Source organism: Balaenoptera musculus, chromosome 19, assembly GCF_009873245.2.
Source record: "Balaenoptera musculus isolate JJ_BM4_2016_0621 chromosome 19, mBalMus1.pri.v3, whole genome shotgun sequence".
Classification (NCBI taxonomy): domain Eukaryota; kingdom Metazoa; phylum Chordata; class Mammalia; order Artiodactyla; family Balaenopteridae; genus Balaenoptera; species Balaenoptera musculus.
Window position 1 is genome coordinate 14,112,581 of NC_045803.1, and position 14,685 is coordinate 14,127,265.

A 14,685-nucleotide genomic window follows, 5' to 3' on the forward strand; every position below is an offset into this window, starting at 1 on the left:
TCGTGGACTGTCCTTGCAAAACTACCTGACCGTACCTCCCAGGAGCTGGGCACATTGGCTGGGCCATCTCAATAATCAAGGGCTTGTAGCTCCCTGGCATCCTGGGATCTCCTGGGTCCAGTCGAGGGTCTAGATTCTTCTGCATGGGGCTGCAGAAGGGTGACAGTTATGGGCCATGTCAGGAAATTGTTGTCCACCTCTGGGAACAAATGTGACTGCCCACAGAAAATTCAGGAAGAAATTGAGCTTCTGATAGAAGGCAAGTGACTTGCCCAGCTCAGAGGGGTCTGAACCCCAGCACTGTGCCACCCCGTGGAGAGGTTGGTGTTAGTGGGGATGCAGTTGCCATTTCCCTAGAGAAGTAGACTTCTGTTGCGGACTCTGTCTCTGCATGGGATGGGGAGGTCAAGGGCTATGGGGATCCCCCTTGGATGATGGCCAACCTTTCTTGACCCTTTCACCCAGGGAGCATAATGATAATAATAACATTAGTAATAACAGTGCCCTCCCCCATCCCAGGCACTTTGCTGCTCATCTTAGGAGCACTATTTCATCAACTCTTCTCAACTCCCCCTTGATGCAGGCCTTGCTACCATCCCAGTTTACAAAATGAGAAAAAAAGCTTGGGGAGGGCAGCAGCCTGCCCAAAGTCACAGAGCTGAACCCCGGTCCACAGGGTGGAGACTCCTGAGCCCGCCTCTAACCTGCTGTGAGGGGCATCTGATCACGGCAGTGACTGGAGGAAGACAGTCTCAGCCAGGAGCTGGCTCTCCGGGGGCAGGTGGAGGCAGGTGCCCTGAGCCCCAGGCCCTTCTCCACCAGCAGTCCGTAAACTTGGCATGGAGCCTAGAGGAACCGTTAGCATCAGTTCTGAAGCCAAGACTGCCAGGTCTCAAACCTTAGCTGGGACAAACCAAACACTCCATATCTGCCCCCTCCCTCCAATGCCACTCCCCACCCCCAACCACTGTCCAGGGAAGGCACACGCTTTGGGTTACGTTCTCCTTTTTCTACATATGTTTGTCTCACAATTATTATATAGCATTTTTTTTATGTGTTCTTAAGTTTTATGGAAATGATATATTGTACTCATCAACCCAAAGCTTCATGTTTGCCCTGAGGATGTGCTTTTGGATTAGTCCATATTGTTACCTGGAGATCTTGTCCTCTTGTGTGTCAATACTTAACTCTTCTTTAATGCCCTTCAATAAAGTTTTATAAATTTTTTCATAAAATATTGTATATCTTTTGTTGGATTTATTCTGAGCCACCTTAAGATTTTGTAAATCGAATTTTAAAAAATTTTTAATAAAAAATATTCTTAAATTGTAAAATGTCACATTTAACCATCTTAACCATTTTCGAGTTTAATAATGTTAAGTACATTCACATTGTTGTGCAACCCATCTCCAGAACTCTTTTCACCTCGCACAGTGGAAACTCTGGACCCGTTAATCAATAACTCTGCATTCCCTCCACCTCAACCCCCAGCAACCACCATTCTACCTGGTCTCAATGAATTTCCCTATTGTAGGAACCTCCTATAGGTGGAATCATACAATTTTTGTCTTTTTGTGTCTGGCTTATTTCTCTTAGCATAATGTCCTCAAAGTCCATGTTGCAGCATGTATCAGAATTTCTTTCCTTTCTGAGGCCGAATAATATTCCACTGTGTGTAAACACCACATTCTGTTTATCCTGTTACCTGTTAAGGGACACGTGGGTTACTGCCACCTATGGCTGTTGTGAAAATTTATGTGAATATGGGTGTAAAAATATCTCTTCAAGACTCTGCTTTCAATTCTTTTGGGTATTTATCGAGAAGCAGAATTGCTGGATCATTTATGGAATTTAATTTTTTTTAACTTTGAAACAAGCTCACTTTTTTTTTTATGTTTGTGTTTTAAGTTTTTATTGAAGTATAATGTGCACACAGAAAAGTGTAACCCGAGCCCATCTATAAACAGCCACTGACTGAGAAATCAGACACGGCCTCTTGTGCCTTCAGGGTAACTGCTGTCCTGACTTTTAGCATCACTGATGGCATCTTTCCTGAGGTATTTTAAACAGAATCACATGGCACTTACTCCTTTGCATTGGTTTATTTCCCTTAACCTTAGGCTTCTAAAGTCCATCCTTGTTTTTGCAAGTGGCTGTAGCTTGTTTCTTCTCTTTGCTGAATACTCTTGATTTATTCATCTGCTGTGGGTGGACATTGGTTCATTTTTGGTTTGAGTCTCTGATCGATAAAGCTGCAGTGAACATTCTAGTATCTATCTTTTTTTAAAAAAATTATTTATTTTTGGCTGCTTTGGGTCTGGCTTTGGCAGGCTTTCTCTAGTTGTGGCGAGCGGGGTCTACTCTTTGTTGCGGTGCTCGGGCTTCTCATTGCAGTGGCTTCTCTTGTTGCGGAGCACGGCTCTAGGTGCACGGGCTTCAGTGGTTGTGGCACACAGGCTCAGTAGTTGTGGCTTGAGGTCTCTAGATCACAGGCTCAGTAGTTGTGGCGCACGGTCTTAGTTGCTCTGTGGCATGTGCAATCTTCCCCAACTAAGGATCAAACCCGTGTCCCCTGCATTGGCAGGTGGATTCTTAACCACTGCGCCACTGGGGAAGTCCTCTAGTATCTATCTTTATGTGCACACATTTCTCATACCTGGGAGTACAACTGCGCATGTGAAAATTAACAAAGAGAAACCTCGCTAAATTGGAGTCAGGGGGACTTCCCTGGCAGTCCAGTGGGTAAGACTCTGCACTCCCAATGCAGTGGGCCCAGTTTGATCCCTGGTCAGGGAACTATATCCCACATGCATGCTGCAGCTAAGAGTGCGCATGCCACCATTAAAGATCCCATGTGCTGCAACTAAGACCTGGCACAGCCAAAATAAATAAGTAATACATTTAAAAAATAAAAATAAAATAAAATGGAGTTGGGAGGCCAGAAAGGAGAGCTGTCACACAGGTACCCCTCCATGTCAGATCCCATAAGGAAGAGACCTACCTTGCATCTCTGGCAGGAAGTGACACTACTTTACTACAGCCAGCAGGAGGAAGAAAGATTTTCTCCTTGCCTGGCAACAGCTCAGCCAATGAGAGACTGTCACAACTCAGCCAATGAAAAAGCCTCTATACTTAGAACATCTCCTTTCCTCCAATGGACTTTTTGTTTATAACAGTCCCTCCAAACATGCCCTCTCCTCTATAAAAGAATTCTCTCTCCTTTGCTTTAGAGGACTTGCATGTGATTCACCATATTTTCATATCCCAAACTGCAATTCTTCACTGCTTCTGAATAACTTTGTTTTCCTAGTTAAATAACTGGCTGTTTTATTGTTTTAGATGAATACATGTCATGGTGTAGGTATATATTCAGCTCTAGTAGGTGCTGCCAAACAATTTTCCAATGTGATAGTACCATGTCGTCACTCCCACAGGTAAGAGAGCTCCAATTAATTGCACCTGTAGATGAAAATGCAAAAAAGCCAAACTGAGGATTATAACCCAGGAAGCAGATTCTCACAAAGCTCTGAGAACTCTTCTGCCTTTTAGAAGTCAAAGGTACAGTCGTACACATTTTCTAGACAAAGCATTACACATCAATGTAACATACTGATATTTTACATAAAGTTCACCAAGGGTACCTAGTCCAGGTAAGAATGTACAAAGCAAGCAGCTACTCACCATGACCCCCTACAGAGCTGGGAAAGAACGCTATTTTTTAGAAGTTACATTACCAGCATCAGAAGAAAAAAAATTGACCTTTCGGTTGAGCAAGCACTTTGGGGAGCTCTGATTGTGTGTAATGCATATACACATCCCACATTAGGGAGGCAGGAGGCCTAAAAAACCACAGAGACAATTTTATGTTTAATTTTTTCTTTTCCTGCCTCAAAATATAGATTTTATTTCATCATTTTCCCCCTTTTGATCATTAATATTCCAATAGAAAGCATTAGGTGATCAAATATTTGGCCTCTGATGCCATGGTGGTTGCTTACCTGCCCTGGATCCATCATGTCCTTTGCTGCCAGTCTTTTTTTTTTTTTTTAAATACTAGTTCTGTTTATCGGTAATATTTTAACTCATTTTATTTTATTTTATTTTATTTATTTATTTATTTTAAATTTTATTTATTTATGGCTGTGTTGGGTCTTCGTTTCTGTGCGAGGGCTTTCTCCAGTTGCGGCAAGTGGGGGCCACTCTTCATCGCGGTGCGCGGGCCTCTCACTATCGCGGCCTCTCTTGTTGTGGAGCACAGGCTCCAGACGCGCAGGCTCAGCAATCGTGGCTCACGGGCCCAGTTGCTCCGCGGCATGTGGGATCTTTCCAGACCAGGGCTCGAACCCGTGTGCCCTGCATTGGCAGGCAGATTCTCAACCACTGCGCCACCAGGGAAGCCCTGCTGCCAGTCTTAACAGCCCAGTTCTTCTTTTCCTTTTAGGGGTTATGCTAGTAGAATGCTTCACAAGGACTGATAGTTTTATCAGTCAGTTCCAATAGGACTTATGCCAATTTTACCCTGTATGTGCATTGTGCATGCCCTTTTATATAGAACAATAGATATGATCAATAGTTTCAAGTCATTTAGACATCATTATTTTCGTTGGAGTTTTGAATATATATACATTGAGATGTACAAGAGATTATTACTCTATAAATGATATAGAACACAATCGCCAGAACCAATAACAGTAACAAAGTCAGAAGTAGAGATTTAAGCCATGAATGCCCAAAACTGAACCATTTACCAATGATTTCATTTAGACTAGAAAGTGGGTTCTTCAATGTAGAAATTTTTATTTTGTATGAGAGTCATTAGATGGGTATATTAGAGGACTCATCTGATATGAAAGTACAACATTGTCTGGATTCTAGCACACTTCCTCCTACAAAGCAGTTTTAAAAATCAAGAGCTACTTGCTTTTGCAACATCACAGTCTCATCCCAGAAACTTCAGAATTGTATAAATTAATTGAATGTAGTAGACTTGGAGCTATATCCTGATGGGGAAACTTTTTGTAGATTACAGGAACATCTGAAAAGTCAATGATGAGAATTATGAGGGGCTTCTATTGGCCTTATTGACAGAGGAATTTAATGACAAATCCAACGATCATTTAAATTGCCCCCAGTAGTAATACTTTGTGATAGCATTACTAAAGGGTTTTGGGGCAAAAACATGGCTAGAAATAAAAAAACAACTTTTAAAGCACTTTTCTTTTTTATAGCTACTTTATTTATTTATTTTATTTTATTTTTGGCTGTGTTGGGTCTTCGGTTCATGCGAGGGCTTTCTCTAGTTGAGGCAAGTGGGGGCCACTCTTCATCTCGGTGCGGGGACCGCTCTTCATCGCGGTGCGCGGGCCTTTCACTGTCGCGGCCCCTCCCGTCGCGGGGCACAGGCTCCAGACGCGCAGGCTCAGTAGTTGTGGCTCACGGGCCCAGCTGCTCCGTGGCATGTGGGATCTTCCCAGACCAGGGCTCGAACCCGTGTCCCCTGCATTGGCAGGCAGATTCTCAACCACTGCGCCACCAGGGAAGCCCAAAAAAACAACTTTTAATTTTGATTTCAAGACAGACTTTTGGTAACAGTACATTTGAACTGGTAGGATGGGTCTTTCAGGCCTGGCCCAGACTCTTGGGTCAGCTGTTTGCTACTGCTGTTGTCATCTTCTCTTCCTAACTTGGTGATGCCTGTCTTAGTTGAAGTCAGGTGCTAGAAACAGCCATCAAAGTCCATTCAGGTGGAGAATGAGAGATGTGAATCCTTGAATTAATGTGTCTCAGTTTGGCTGTGCATGGATTAGTTAATAATATCTGAAAAGTTTCTTTCCATCATGGCTGCAAAGAATCTTTTATTTGATGTCCTTTCCAATAAGCAAAATCCCTGGGTTATAATCCATGATCCTTTCCACCTCCTGGGAGCTCTTTGTAAAAGTAGATCCCAATTTTTTTAAAGATTTAATTATTATTTATTTTATTTATTTATTTTTTAATGTATTTTTGGCTGCATTGGGTCTTAGTTGTGGCACACAGGATCTTCATTGAGGCATGTGGGATCTATCGCTGCAGCACGCGGGCTCTTCATTGCGGTGCGCGGGTTTCTCTCTAGTTGGTGCATGCGGGTTTTCTCTTCTCTAGTTGTGGTGCACAGGCTCCTGGGTGTGTGGGCTCTGTACTTTGTGGCTCGCGGGCTCTAGTTGAGGTGTGTGAGCTCAATAGTTGTGGCACACGGGCGTAGCTGCCCCACTGCATGTGGGATCTTAGTTCCCCAACCAGGGATCGAAACTGTGTTCCCTGCATTGTCAGGCGGATTCTTTACCACTGGACCACCAGGGAAGTCCCCCAATTTTTTTTAAGTATGTCAATAAGGCCTGCCAATAATGTAATATGTTTCCTTTGAACTATCATGGGTGAAAGTTTCCAAAATATTGTTTTCCCCATAAAACCGTTTTCTCAGATGCCCAGTGGGGTAAAGAATGTACATGCTGGAGTATCGGCAAATTGGGCTTCAATAGACACTGTAAGTTTTGTTTTGTTTTGTTTTGTTTTATCATATCTAAACCATATTTGTGTGGTGGGATCAAAATACCTCCTTTTTGTTGCCATATCTGTTTCTCTTCATTAGTGGTGATTTCTTGAACCTGTAGAAAGAAATCTTTTACTGGATTAGCAGGGTTAATGGAGAAGAGTGGACATTTTCAAGGCTGGACAGGATGAATGTTTAAAGCTAACTGTTTGGCTGCAGCATCAGCAAGCTGATTCCTTTTAGCTTCCATAGTGTCAGATTTGGAATGCCCTGGTGTTTTAATAATTGCTAACTGCTTTGGCAGTTATATAGCAATTAGTAACTCGGCATCCTGTTTTCTATCTTTTTTATAGGTTGCCCTGAAGTTGTTAAAAGCCTCATTGTTTTCATGGCATTCCAAAGTTGTGTACCACTACAAAAGCATAGTAACTGTCAGTATAAGTATTTGTTACCTGGTCTTTAACTAATTGACATCCTAGAGTTAAGGAAATTAATTTGGCATGTTGTGCTGACTTTGTTTCTGGTAAATAAGAGCTTTCAATTATGTCCACTGTGGGCGTTATTGTATATCCAGCTCGGTAATGTCCCTGCTCATCCCTTAAGTACGACCCATCTGTAAAATCTAATTACATCAGCATTATCAACAGGGACTTCTTGTAAGTCATTCCTGGGAGCGAGAATATAATCTGTTAACAAAATGCAATCATGATTTTTTTCTTGCTGTGATGCTGGAAGCAAAGTTGCAAGATTAATGTTATTACATCAAACCAGGGTAATATTGGGAATTCCCAGGGAATTCCCTGATTAGGACTTGGTGCTTTCACTGCCGGGCACCCAGGTTCGATCCCTGGTCAGGAACTAAAAGTCTGTCACGGCGCAGCCAAAAAAAAAAAAAAGAAGAAAAGGAAAAGGAAAACCAGGGTAGTATTAGGTGCAGAAAGCAACAATACTTCATAAGAAGTTAGTTGGCTTATAGAATTGTGCTGGGTGTGCTGAGAGTTTAGAAGAGACTCAACTGATGGTGAGACAGTTAAAGGAGACCCTATTACCACTTCCTCAGAAGCCTTCCATAAAAGTCATTCCTGGGACTTCCCTGGTGGTGCAGTGGTTAAGAATCCGCCTGCCAATGCAGGGGACATGGGTTCCATCCCTGATCCGGGAAGATCCCACATGCCGCAGAGCAACTAAGCCGGAGTGCCACAACTACTGAAACCCACCCGCCTAGAGCCGTGCTCCACAACAAGAGAAGCCACCACAGTGAGAAGCACACGCACCGCAACGAAGAGTAGCCCCCGCTCGCGGCAACTAGAGAAAGCCCGCACGCAGCAATAGAAGACCCAACGCAGCCAAAAATAAACAAATAAAAATAAATAAGAGAGTCATTTCTGAAATAACCATCATACAAAGTGAAAGTCCCTTTGCTACCAAGTCTAATTTAGTTTTGTAGTGTAAAAGCAACTCATCTACAAGCATGTTTGTAAAAGCATCAGAGTAAGACAATAACTGTCTATGAATGACAAAAGACTTAAAAAGCATGGTTGAAGACCGATTACAATGCAATTGTCAAGGAAATCTGGCTGTTTCCGTGACATACAACATTTTAAGATAATAACTAGGATTATGACTGACCACATAACAGGATATTTCAAATTTTAGGAACTTCATATAATTTCTAGAACATTTGTATTGATAAACGTCCGACAACGTCTTCCGTGTGGCATTCGGTTCCATATTAACCCCCCAGTCTAAATACAGTCTGATGGAGGGGGTATCTAGAGAATACGGGGGGTGGGGGGGGGGGAAAGGGCTGGCTTGTAAATTAGTGCAAGGTGAAGGGAGGAGGGGGCACGACAGTGAGAAGGGAGGGGCAGGCAGAGACTGGGAGACAGGTAAGGTGGGGCAGGGGGAGGGGCAGGGGGAGGGGCAGGGGTGTGGGTGGTGCTGGGTGTTAGGGAGGGGCAGGCCTATAAAAAGGGCAGACTTAGAGATGGGGGCACATGAAACAAGGTGAAGGCCAGCCTTCCAGGAGCACTGGCCGAGATGCAGGGTAGGACTCCAAGGGGTCAGTGAGGCCACAGAAGGGGTTGGCTGCAGGGAGCTGCAGTGGTCCCCTGGCAAGGACGGGCTGGGAGTCTGGGGACTTGAGGATGGGGCCGGGGGTGGTGAGGACGGGGAGGCGGCTGACGGGCTTTGGGGGGTGACAGTCTTGGGGTGTAGCTGGCAGGGGCGGGCTGTCATGGCTGCAGGTCTCTGACGTTTTGACACTGGCTCTCCCACAGTGGCAGCCGAGCCTGGAGAGGAGACCATGGGTGCCTCGGCTTCCAGGAACTGGCTAGTCGGTGTTTCCGCGCTGGAGCCTGAACCCGAGGAGGCGCTGGGTCTGGGCCAGCTGCCCACGGAGCTGCTCGAGATGGTGCTGAGCCACGTGCCCCCTCACGTGCTGCTCGGGCGCTGCCGCCGGGTGTGCCGGCGCTGGCGCGACCTGGTGGACTGCCAGGCCCTGTGGTTGAACATCCTGGCCCGAGACCACGCCGCCCTGTGGCCCGTCCTCCGCACCTGCCTGCCCCCCGCCGACGACCCCAGGCCCTGCGTCCTGGGTCGCTTCTGCGAGCTCCGACCCATAGGACGCAACCTCCTCCGGAACCCCAAGGGCGAAGGTGGGGAGCCCAGGAAAGGGGTCCTCCTCGAGGGAGCAGGTGGGAGGGGCCGGATGCGGGGGGCGCTTGGACTCCGTGGGTGGCGTGGAACTGGATCCCAAGGGAGGAGCGGGAGGTGCAGGTCCCCGCGGGAAACCCCAGGGGACTTATCCCTGGGTGGGTGGGATGGCAAGGAACGTGGGGAAAAACCGTTTTCATTTAACAGAAGGTTTCCTGAAATGGACGGTGCTGAGCAGTGAAGACGGCTGGGCGGCGGAGGAGGAAAACTCGGAGGTCATACCTAGTGCCTATATGCTAACCAGCTTCCTGTCTGCCTACAGGTGAATGTCCCTATTCCCCAAGGGCGGTTGTTGAGTACTTGCCTGGTCCTCATTGACCTTTCTCCCTCTTTCCTAGGGGGTATCACAAGAAGCAAGTGTTGGACCTGGAGAAGGAGGGTTTCTGGCCAGAACTCCTGGACAGTGGAAAGATTGAGATTTGTGTCTCTGACTGGTGAGTGTGATGATAAAAACAGCCCATTTTTTTAATTAATTAATTAATTAATTTATTTATTTATTTATTTATTTATTTATGGCTGCGTTGGGTCTTCGTTGCTGCACGTGGGTTTTTCTCTAGTTGTGGAGAGCAGGGGTTACTCTTCGTTGTGGTTCTCTGGCTTCTCATTGCTGTGGCTTCTCTTGTTGCGGAGCACGGGCTCTAGGGCACAGGCTCAGTATTTGTGGCGCACGGGCTTAGTTGCTCCGTGGCATGTGGGATCTTCCCCGACCAGGAATCGAACCCATGTCCCCTGTATTGGCAGGTGGATTCTTAACCACTGCGCCACCAGGGAAGTCCCTGGGTGACTTTATTTAGGCCTCCTAACAGCCCCTTAGGATAAAGCAGGTAGGGAAATGAGACTTAACCACCATCATAACTTTGGTACTTAGCAGAGTACATTCCCTGAACCCATCCCTTAACCCCCAAAGGGACCTGGATTGGAAGATGCCAGTTTGGATCCTATACAGAGGACTTGGGCCCAACTAAGTCTTGTCTGTGAATGAGATGCCCCTTGGTTTAGGAGGAGGCAAGATAGGAGAGTTGGCTAAAGGTCAGATTCTGGAGCCAGAACCTCTCAGGTTCAAACCCTGGCTTCCCAGCTTTGTGGCCTTGGGCAAGTCACAGTGTGCCTCAGTTTCCCTATCTTTATAAGGTAGGGTTATATGTCAAACACAAAGCCAGTGCTTTGAAGTTTGAGCTGTTTCAGTACCCTTCATGATCCTTGATCCTGTGGGAAAATTATTTTTGGAACCTCAAACTGAGAAGTTCGGAATGGGGAGGTGATTTTTCCCTGGTGGCACAGCTAAGACTTGGCAGGGCCTGGCATTAGACTCATACTTGTCTGACCCTTGTGCTCTGTAGTGATGGTCTTGAAACTGGGGTCCATGAGCACCTTCCAGGGGATACAGGACCCAGATGATTTTAAGCAAGGTAAAATCCAAGTCTTCTACAGTTTTATGTTCCTTGTTCTAAAACAACTCACTACAGTTCACATCGATAGTGGGAGCATCATATAGTTATCCTTTCCCAATTCCTATCTCACAATCCTTCTTCAGTTTTACAGAAAATGAAAGTCCCTCACTGTGTTGCGTGGTACCCAGATGTAAAGACTACTTGAGAGACAGGAAAAGTGACCATTTAAAATTTTGGCCTTACCACATTCACTTTCAATCAAGGCACCGTAAACTTCCTCCCTCTGCAAATCCATATCTTTAGGAGGTGTATTTCCAATCAACTTTTGTTTTTAATTTAATCCTTTATCAAACTATTGTAGCATGGTTGTGTGGCTTTGAGCAATGGTGTACCAGTTGATTGTAATAATCAGTGACTCCCCAGTTTTGTCATACATCACCCAAAATATCTATAACTCCCAATATCTGGGTCACACTCTATACCAATTAAATAGAGTGTCTAGGCTGAGAGAGCCAGGCATCAACATCTGTGAGAAGTTTAGAGCCAACTATGAAGTTAAAGGGCACAGTGTCAAGACCACCTTCCAACTGCCAGTTTGGAGGATTCCCAAAGCCACCCTCAGGCTCAGTAATTGACTAGAAAGACAGAACTGAATGGAAACTATTATACAATTAGTTTATTACATGGAAAATATGCAGATTAAAATTAGCCAAGGGGACGATCACAGGGCAGCATCCAGGGGATACCAGACTTCCATTGCCCTCTCCGCATGGGGTCAGGACACATGACTGTCCTGGCCTCCCTGGGTGACAGTACCCATGGAATATTGCCAACCAGGGAAGCTCACCTGAGTTTATAGGGGCTTTATCCTGTGTTTCATCTCAGCCTCCAGGTCAACTGATATTGCGTGAGGCATCCTAAGTCACATTGTTGGTCTTCCTGCTGTGGTTTGCTCCCATTATAGACTATCTATGTGGATGTGGCCAGCCCCCACCAAATCATATTGGCAGGCTATTCAATGTGACGCAAGGTCCCCAGGTGAACAAAGATACTCCCGTCAGACATAACAGTCCAAGGGTCCAGAGATTACCTCCCAGTAGTGGACAGCAAAGACGTTACCTTTGGACAGGTCTAAATGCTTTTCTATAAGGTATCATTTCAAGATTCCAGATGAGTCCAATCTGCAGCAATGTCTGGGAATCGCTAGTAGGAAATAATTTAATCCAAAAGAAAAAATGTTAATGCTTAGAGTTTTATGGTCACAGGAAAAATTTTAAATTTCTAATTATATTCTTTGAGTGTGTGTGTGGGCGGGGGGGGGGTTGGCACAAACAGTATGAAAGGTAAGTGAGAAGAATTTAAAAATATATTAGTACTACATTAGGACAAAATTCTGTGGGAGAAGTAGAATGGACATCTAAGTCCAAGAAGTGGAGTGATGTGAAATCTCTGTAAAAGGAGATACTTACTTGTTTGTGTATTTATACCACCTATTACTCTTGTTTTTAAATTTTTAATTTCTAACATCAAAAATGCACGTCTTGGTGTGCAACTCAGTGAATTATTACGAGGTGAATACATTCGCTAAATCAAGAACAGAATGTTGCCAGCAAACCCCACCCTCAGCATCCCTCATGCACCATTCCCCATCACTTTCAACCCAAGGGTAGCGCCATCCTGAATTCTGTTACCATAGATCAGTCTTGTCCATTTTGGTACTTAATACATATTGAGTCATACAGTATATAGTTTGTATCTGGCTTCTTTCAATCAATAACACATTTGTAAATTCATCCATAATTGTATGTAGCTGCAGTTAGTTTACTTTCATGGCTTTATAATATTCCATTACATGAATATACCGTAATCTATCCATTTACCGTTGAAGGACATTGGATGTTGTGTCTTTGAATATTGCTGGATAGCCCATCACCAATTTATCTAGATTCCTCTGGATGCTTGTAAATGGCTGATAAGAAAATTGTATCTTAAAACATCACAGTTGTACACATTGGAAATGACATCTTTTGCCACCAGTGAAATATAGAATGAGAAATAATATGGGAGGAGGTACCCTGAAGAGCACGGCTTTAGGTCATTACTTCTGAAATGAATGTGCATGCAGACCAGCTGGGGAGAGAGTTTAGTGCAGACGGATTAATTGGGTATGCGGAGGGGCCAAACTCCTAAGTGACACTAATGGTGTCAGTCCCGGGGATCACAAAACTATTTTGTACTTGCATACATGGGAAGGCCATTCACGTGAAGCAGGCAGACCCCCAAAGAGATGGGAAGGCAAGTCCAGCCTTCAAGGTCTCCCTTCTCCCACAGGCGGAAGGACCAACAAAGAACTGACTGTATATATCAGCTAACTGTCCGACTTCTAGATGCCAACCAGGCCATCCTGGATCATTTCTCTCCTTTGCCTTTTCCCATCTGGAAGTGGAGAAACAGCGTCTCTCCTCGGGTGAGTCTCTGGGGTGTGGGAAAGGACAGTGAGGCTTATGATAATCTATTGCTGCATAAAAAATTGCCCTCAAATATAGTGGCTTAATAGCATCAGAACTCATTTTATCACCTCTCGTGGTTTCTATAAGTAGGGCTCTGCTGGGTGCTTCTGGCTCCATTCTCTCATGTAGTTGCCTTCAGACACTGGCTGGGGCCAAAGGGCAGGGCAGGATGTGAGTGTGTATACGGCTGGTGGCTGGCCAAGCATCTCTTGGTTTAGTCTCAGAGCTTGGCCATGGGATCTCTCTGCTTGGTCTAGTTTGGGCTTCCTCACAGCATGGCAGCTTTAGGGCAGTCAGCTGCTTCTTGGTGGCTCAAGCCTCCACCATGAGGCTTCTGGAGAAACCAGCAGAAGCTGCATTGCCTTTCTGACCCAGCCTTGGAAGTCACTCAGCAAAAGTCACTCAGCGTCATTTCCACCACACTCTTGGTTACAAGGAAACCTGCCCAGATTCAAGGGAACAGGAATTAGACCCTATCCTTGGATAAGGAGTGGCATGATTCTAGAAGTACCTGTGGAGACATTGTCACAGCCATCTATGGAAAATACCACCTACCTGAGGACCCCAATTCAGCTTTTGAGAGGAAGCCTATGTCACATTGAAGCTTATCTCTTTTCCTTCCTACAGGTCAGCCACGTGTTCTCCAACCTCAAGAAGGGCGTTCGCTTTGTGTCTTTTGAATGCTGCACCTGGGACTTGGAATTCAGAAATGAGCAGTATGGAATCTCTGTGACGAATTCCAGTGTCATCGTGCAGGTCTGTGTGTCCTAGTCGAGGGCTGTCCTTGAAAACTACCTGACCGTGCCTCCCAGGAGCTGGGCCCATTGGCAGGGCCATCTCAGTAATCAAGGGCTTGTAGCTCCCTGACATCCTGGGATCTCCTGGATCCGGTTGAAGTTTCTACTGGGCCCTGTCTTCAGATTCTGGAAGCTACTATAAGAAAGTTCCTCCATCAGATTTACCGGCTGCTGCTGCTCTAAGCAGCCCCTGTTCTACTGAGTGGAGACGCAGTGATGAGCACAGGGAAACACTGGATCATGAGAGGACTTCTCACCTTCCACCCACACCAGGCCCTCTGTTTCAGCCCCAGTGCCCTCTACCCTTGTCTCCTAGAAGCTCATTCCTATGGCTGAGAAAATTCCAGCCCCCACGGGTGGTGAACTTAACCCCATGGCGTTTCAAGACTGGGATCAGGACTCAGAGCTGAAAGTCAAACTACCTCAAAAAAATGTATGGGGACAGAGGGTTCTGCCCACCCTGTGAAAAATCAAGTGGTCCCCTGAGTCCAGCCTTACCCTGAATTGTATGGTGTATAAAATTATTTTGTTATTTTGAAATTCTTTTCAAGCATGGAAAGAATAAATCAGGAATATATCGGCCAATCATAGGTAATAAAGGTATTATTTTGCCAATAGTGTCTCATGTCTTTTTAATAGAAATACAATGTTACAGCCTTGGTGACTACTTGGTAAGGAGTTGTCCCAGTTGAGGAGGGAAAACTGTACAGAAGAAAACACAATAGAAGGTGTTCTCCAGTCAA

The 14,685-nt window shown here is 45.3% G+C and overlaps 1 protein-coding gene across 1 annotated transcript; it reads left to right on the forward strand.

Annotated features, from left to right (window-relative positions):
• The first annotated feature begins 8,834 nt into the window (after positions 1 to 8,834).
• On the forward strand, positions 8,835 to 14,125 carry LOC118885459 (F-box only protein 27-like). Its single transcript, XM_036834095.1, has 6 exons — positions 8,835 to 9,186; positions 9,392 to 9,506; positions 9,583 to 9,678; positions 12,967 to 13,102; positions 13,773 to 13,901; positions 14,066 to 14,125. The coding sequence occupies exons 1-6, from the start codon at positions 8,835 to 8,837 to the stop codon at positions 14,123 to 14,125; spliced, it is 888 nt and encodes a 295-aa protein (XP_036689990.1).
• The last annotated feature ends 560 nt before the right edge of the window (positions 14,126 to 14,685 follow it).

Excerpts from the sequence above, each read along its gene's own strand:
- LOC118885459 (XM_036834095.1), top strand. The coding sequence starts at position 8,835 with ATGGGTGCCTCGGCTTCCAGGAACTGGCTAGTCGGTGTTTCCGCGCTG. Across the intron at positions 9,187-9,391 it reads CCGGAACCCCAAGGGCGAAG|AAGGTTTCCTGAAATGGACG; the intron begins GTGGGGAGCCCA and ends TTCATTTAACAG. Across the intron at positions 9,679-12,966 it reads GAGATTTGTGTCTCTGACTG|GCGGAAGGACCAACAAAGAA; the intron begins GTGAGTGTGATG and ends CTTCTCCCACAG.